Genomic DNA, 6905 nt, shown 5'->3' on the forward strand with positions numbered 1-6905 from the left:
CCCGCATTCACCAAGATGGCGACGTTGACAGTGAGCAGAGCAGCGCTCGGGGGTTTCAGTTTCGAAAACTGCAAGAGGTAAGCGCCTTTCAACGGATTAGAAACAGAGCAGAATAACTACATGACTGAGTTCAATCAGGTTTTGCCTTTTGTATATAGACAACTTGCAGAATAGACGTGTTTTCCTTGTGATGCTAGCTCATGGTGAGTCGGCTCCCCTACAATGACTCAGGCTTTTCCCCACGCTAGCTGTAACGTTAACGTTCACTTGAAAATATCTATCTAATAAATGCCTTCTCGGTGTCGCAGTAAACTATAGTTATTTATGTTTATTCCGTAAATATAATTTTTTACAAGGAAAACAGTTGGGCGGAAAGTTTCTTTTCATGATATTCAGCTTGCAACCATAACGTTAGTTAGGCCAGTAACGTTAAAACAGGTCAGAGCACTCGAGACTTTATACAGCAAAACACAGACTGGAGACAGTGTGAGAAAGGATTTAACACAGGCGCAGGTAACGTTACTGTTCATGATAATTCAATTATATGGTTTAAAAGTGATTTTGTGGGGACATAATGTTCTCCAGCAAAGATCCAGTTCAAAGTCTTTCACGTGGAAAAATGAATAGTGATCAAACTATTATCGAAATTTTCTTTGAAATATATGTTAACTGCAGATAATTCTCCTGGTGAACCCAGAAGGCGAAATGATAAAGGCTTCTAAAGCACAATATAGTTTGAATAAGAACATACTGAGATTTAATATGAACTTGGTTCAGTGGGAATTTGGTCTCACTGTGGTCAGAACCTGTATCACAAGTAACCTACCAGACTTTGTCAGTGCTTAGAGATTTTGAAAATGTTCGGACACAGCCACGGTCCAAGATTTAGTTTTTTCTAAAACTGCAGTTCCAGGTTACCAACAGAGTTAAGGATGTATTAAGTCTTTGTTTATTACAGTGTCATATAGTTATACTTGTGTCTTAATATTTTTTTCAATACCATTAATTTCAGAAATGTGATTTTGGAAGGTGAAGCTAACAAAGTGGGATGCAGCTTGCCCGCTGCTCGTAAAACAGGAACTACCATCTGTGGTGTTGTCTATAAGGTAAGTGACAGAAACCAGGCTGCTTGAAATATGTATGTGGTACATAATAAGTGCTATTGTGCTAGTCTGTGTTCTTGTGGATTATTTTCAGCCCATGGTGTAAATCAGTATTCAAACTCACAATATCCTACTCCACTGAGTTGAATCTATATCAGTGTCTTTACACTGATTAGCATGAATACATGTGGTCATGAAGGAGGACAAGTGGTAATGTTTTCATTTTCACTTGCTGAAAACAACTGCCCATTTATCAGTCTTTCACAAAAATACACAGAGCAGAGTGATTAACACAGCTTTCCTTTTGTGCCTGTTTTCAGTTTCTTGTTTCTGTTCATTGATTTTGTCAACATTCATCCGATCAACTTCATACTCAGCTGCAATGAAGTGTAGTGTTAAAATGATGTATTTTGGATGTTCTCGAGAAAACAACGCTCTGCAGAACCAGAAACCCTCACAGCTCGAGATTCAGCATCTCCACACTCCTAGGGATAGGGTTAGAAAAACTGTCGGTGACTGGGTTATACCCAGAGCCATGTAGAGAGAGGGTTCAGGTTAACCCTGTCTCTTAACAGCGCTGGTAATACCTAATAAGGCGTCAGCTAATTTGAGTTGTAATGATTACATTTTAACAATCCTATGAAGTGGTTAATGGTCCAGTGTGAAGAATTTAGGGACATTTAGGATTGGGCTTGTTGCGGCACATTCCATGGATAGTTAATGTGATTGGGATCTGGGCAATATGGAGGATGGGGTGAGACCTTGAGCTGTTTCTAATCAGTTATTAGAAATTATTACATAATTTTTTGTGTGCATTTTTGAAAAAAATCTAATTATATGTAAGTGTAATTTATCTGTATGTGGGTAAAAGACACTTGTATGGAACTGGAGAACAGACCCCATTAATTGTCTAAAGGGAGGAACAAAAAAAGGAAGTCTAAGCAGACAGGCTCATTGTTAGAAGACGTATTGTTTTACTTTGCTTTAAAGCACTATAACAAGCGGCATTACAGAGGATGGCTTTACTGAGTCTGAGTAATGTTTTGTGTTTCCTTGTGTAAGGATGGCGTCATCCTCGGAGCTGACACCAGAGCCACTGAGGGCATGGTGGTGGCAGACAAGAACTGCTCCAAGATCCACTACATCTCCCCCAACATTTAGTAAGTGGCAAAAGCTCACAAGCTGTCTTTGAATGTTCAAATCTTACATATAGTGGTTTTAAGAGAGTTTTATTCTTTCAGCATTTATGTGATGGAGCTGAGATGATGTGTAACTGATGGACTGCTGTGTAATTGTGTTGTTGTCCAGCTGTTGTGGAGCAGGAACAGCTGCAGACACAGAGATGACCACTCAGATCATCTCTTCCAACCTGGAGCTGCACTCCCTCTCCACAGGCAGGCTGCCACGTGTGGCCACCGCTAACCGCATGCTCAAACAAATGCTCTTTAGGTATGTTCTTCAAACTTGATCACTATATATCATGAGAAAGAAGTTTTCTGAAAAAACAAAAGAGAAACTGTTGATTGATAAAATACCTGACAAATCAAAGTACGGAATCACGTAGATTGAAAGATTAGTCCTGTCATTTATATCAAAAAGCAGTCTTAAATGTTGTATTCTAAGTATGAAACAGTAAGTTTCTGATATGCACAGACATGTGAATGTGCTGCTAACTGTGTGTGTGTTCAGGTATCAGGGCTACATTGGAGCTGCTCTGGTCCTGGGTGGAGTGGACTGTAATGGTCCTCACCTTTACAGCATCTACCCTCACGGCTCCACTGACAAGCTGCCCTACGTCACCATGGGTCCGTCTCAAACACAACACACCACTATCTCTACACATTCTCATGTTTCACTTAAAGCTTGATGTCTTGATGGAGTTTTGAAGGATTAAGTGTTTGTCAACTGCATTTGTTTTCATTTATTACATTGAGGCCAACGTACAGATGTGTCCTACACACTCTTCCTATATGTTTTATTATCATTATTTCGGCCTCCCCACTTCTATAGCTCAGTTTGATTTTCTGACAATAATCTAATCTCCATAAACAGTTTCCTATGACTTCCAAAATCTAGATAAGAGGAGCTGAACAAAATATTTAGAACCTCGTCTGAGTCTATAATGGAGCAGTAGTCAGTGCCTTAGAGTCTCACCTGTCAGGCTACAAACAGTATGCAGTAGACTTACATTATTATTAGGGATGGGTACAGAAAACCGGTATAAAATGGGCCCCGGGGCTGAATTATGAAATAGTGTAGTATTATAAGCTCCAGCGATAACGGTTCTTTTATCTGTACTTTTTAATGTTTCAGTATAATCTGTTATGACGTTGTTGTGGCCTCTAATTGCAAAAAAAACTTTGAGTACAATGCCAATACTTTATCAATACACCCCTTCAACAACCATAAATGTGTAAACATGTAGAAAGCGATAATTTAATCTGCTCTGTCTGCAGTCTCTCATCCACTGCAGCTGTTTTACACAAGCACAGCGAGCTAGTTTGACTAGTAGCAAAATGATACAAACAAGGTAGCGGTATGCTTGAACGAAAGCTGAATGTATGTAGTAACTCTTTAGCTTAGTTTGTCACGTACTAGAATCTTAAAATTTGTCAAACTTTTGTGAACTTTCCTGCTGACTGAGACAAACCAGCCCTCCCTCTGTCTACCAGCAGTACCTGCAGGAAATAAGCAGTGGTGGGAGGAGGACTAATACTGACTCTGTGTTCTTCATTCTTTATGAATTTCACTCAGTATTTTGATGACAGGAATAATATTTTATTTACATTTTAAGGTCTGTTTCCACCAAGAGATTATAATAAAAAAAAACCTACACCCTCTTTTTAAAGGGGCACTTGGAGAAGAAACTCCAACTCAGAAATTTAATATTCACAATATTAATGAAGTAATAATAGAAACTAGGAAATATAAATCATTTTCCACAAGTGAATAAACAAGCTGCTCTCAGAGGAAAATAAGGTGCCCAGAACACTGTTTGAAGCTAGAAAGGTGGCAGGGTCCGCCACATATAAACAAAGTAAAATAATATGAAATAGTTTTTTTTTTTTTAAATCAGACAATGAAGATCTTTCTCTTCTGATTAAAAATGTCTTCTCCACAACAACAAAACACCATTAATGATAAAAAAGAAGACACATTACATGTGGTGATTTATTGTGACTGAACTGAAGACATGGATAAGAAGCAGCTTTTTTCTCTCCAAAAGGCTCTGGGTCCTTGGCTGCCATGGCAGTGTTTGAGGACCGCTACAAGCCTGACATGGAGGTGAGTAGAGTACACCACTCACATGTCATTCATGGCGACACAGCACACAATCACGTGTTTTACTCTGATTCTGTGTCTTCTTCATAGGAGGACGCAGCCAAGCAGCTGGTGCGAGATGCCATCGCTGCAGGTATCTTTAATGACCTGGGCTCTGGCAGCAACATTGACCTGTGTGTTATCACCAAGGGCAAGGTGGACTACCTCCGGCCCCATGATGAGGCCAACAAGAAGGGGGTCAGGTGAGAACTGTTCATCTGTAGTAGAATTTCATCCACATTACTCTCTTTTGATTCCTTACATACACAATCCACTGGATTAACAGGAATTATTTATCTGTTGTCATGGTGAAGTATACTATCAGACCTCCATTGTTGGTGACTTTTTTCATGTACCACACAAGCACTTAACTCTTCAAAGTTGATTGAACCAACTAACCTAAAACTCTTGGGTTTTGTGGGGTTGGTTTGTTAAACGTATTTTTCTAGAACAACGCCCTGAAATGTTTATTACAATTGTTAATTCCAACAGTTTAAATACTTGTCCAGCCTGGAATGTGATTTTATGTTGCTCATTGGGAAAGTTTTTTTCAGATTGTGACATGAGATGAATAGCAGCTCTTCACAAGTGTACAGGAGGATGTGCTGTTGTCTCCATCCCACATCAGTCCAGAGCATGTTGGGACACTGTGGTCATGATCATTTAATCATTAACTTCAATCACTTGATAAACTGGTTGTTGACTTGTTGTCTTGTTGCTTGTTCTGCTTGAAGAATTAATGAGACTGAAGCCTTGCCGCTGTGAGTACAGATGCAGAGTGATGTGGTAGTGTAGACTTAACAGCCGCCGCCTATCGTGCTCATCTGAATTTGCTACTAACCAGCTTTTTGAATTAAAATCTATCCACTTGGCCATCTCAGTCTGACTTTACCTAATCGGTGTGCATGTCTGTGTCCGTTGTGTAAAGTGGCGTGCTGTGCTGATGAAGATGAAATATTTCAAATGTGTGATCTAATCTATCTAATTAAACAAGCCCCCAACAAAGACTTGCTTAATGTAACTGTTCAGGTTTGATTGAAATTCATTCTTCCACTTGTCATCTTGTCTCCTGATATAGAACTGGTGACTACAAGTACAAAAGGGGAACCACCGGTGTGTTGACAAAGTTGGTGACCCCACTGGCCCTGGAGGTTGTGGACGAGACTGTACAGACGATGGATACCTCCTAAAATACTTGTACTATATGTTTCTTGATGTACTCCTCAGAATTCCTAACACAAATGGCATGTTTTTCCATGATTTACAATAAAAGTGTGTTGATTCAGGTTATGTTTATGGCTGTTCTGAAGTATTTTGTCTTTTAAAGTTGTTGAGCTACAAATATAACCGTGGACTCCATTATAAAAGGACCAGTCAGTGAAAAGCTGCTTGTTGTCTCAACTGTAAATGAGTCGGATGCCTGTTGTGAAGTACCCTTCATCTGGCAGGGTCCCTAAGGAGTGAGCTTATGACTTGGGTTATGCATTTGTTTAAAAATGGGTTCAATAACATTTAATTCAAGATGTTTCGGATGTTTTGCCTGCATTGTATAAGTTGACAGTGTAGATACAGACAGGAAAGCTGAGAGAGCAATAACCTGCAACAAAGGTCAACATGCATAACAACATGCCACCAGAGTTCAGCATAAAAACACAACTGGTTTCAATGTTTCCTTATGTTGACATGAAAGTAAAATGAAGAGAGGGCCCTGGTGACTAACAAAAATATGGTAGGTTAAAAGACAAGTAAAATACTTCAATTAAGTTGATATTAGTATGATATTCAGTCGGACACTCGAAGCACTTAACAACACAAGTCGGCACCCACCCATTCATACACTGGTGGCAGAGGCTACCATGCAAGGTGCCCCCTGCTCATCCGGAGCAACAGAGCCACCCAGACCATTTTAGGGTTCAGTGTCTTGCCCAAGGACACTTTAAAATGTAGACTGCAGGAGCCAGGGATCGAACCACTGACCTTCAAATTAGTGGATGGCTGCTCTACCTTCTGAGCCACAGTCACCCCGTCTTTTTTTTTTTAGAGTTTATGGTGTGAAAACAATAGTCAGGTACTCCTATTAACATAAAAACATCTTTTACTTACTATAATCTTTTTTCCTGTGTACACATTTTATAGATTCATAAGTTACTGTAAGGCCACAGCATGCTGAGATAAGCAAATCCGGTGGTATCTTCTGGAGTTCCAGTCTTTGTTACTGTCCCTTTGCAGCAGCCCAACAAGGACACACAAAGGAGGTTGTTATTGAAAGGACTGTAATTTGAAGGGCACCCATTTGATTGATCAGCTTGAGGTGGAGACTCTTCTTATTGACTTCAGATCAAATTTAGAACACGTTAAGTATTTCCATTTTCTGCTTCGCTGTACTTTCACTCCACAAATTTTGGAAGCAAATATTGTACTTTTACTCCAATATATTTATATGATAACTTTAGTTATTTGTTACTTTGCAGAATACATGCT

General features: G+C 39.5%; 1 protein-coding gene across 2 annotated transcripts; it reads left to right on the forward strand.

The window, feature by feature from the left end:
• Positions 1–5714, forward strand: psmb7 (proteasome 20S subunit beta 7). 2 transcript variants are annotated; one of them, XM_073478439.1, is made up of 9 exons: positions 1–77; positions 1013–1106; positions 2166–2263; positions 2412–2552; positions 2793–2908; positions 4330–4388; positions 4476–4627; positions 5159–5185; positions 5503–5714. In XM_073478439.1, the coding sequence occupies exons 1-9, from the start codon at positions 16–18 to the stop codon at positions 5612–5614; spliced, it is 861 nt and encodes a 286-aa protein (XP_073334540.1). In that variant the 5' UTR covers positions 1–15; the 3' UTR covers positions 5615–5714. The 2 variants fall into 2 exon arrangements, with proteins under 2 accessions (XP_073334540.1, XP_073334541.1); XM_073478440.1 differs by lacking the exon at positions 5159–5185.
• Positions 5715–6905: the final 1191 nt, after the last annotated feature.

The sequence above is a fragment of the Pagrus major genome, chromosome 12, assembly GCF_040436345.1.
Source record: "Pagrus major chromosome 12, Pma_NU_1.0".
Classification (NCBI taxonomy): Eukaryota; Metazoa; Chordata; class Actinopteri; order Spariformes; family Sparidae; genus Pagrus; species Pagrus major.

Bases quoted from the DNA above. Each gene is read 5' to 3' on its own strand.
- psmb7 (XM_073478439.1), top strand. From the start codon at position 16: ATGGCGACGTTGACAGTGAGCAGAGCAGCGCTCGGGGGTTTCAGTTTC. The intron at 2,553-2,792 runs GTATGTTCTTCA...GTGTGTGTTCAG, and splicing joins CTCAAACAAATGCTCTTTAG to GTATCAGGGCTACATTGGAG. The intron at 2,909-4,329 runs GTCCGTCTCAAA...TCTCTCCAAAAG, and splicing joins GCTGCCCTACGTCACCATGG to GCTCTGGGTCCTTGGCTGCC.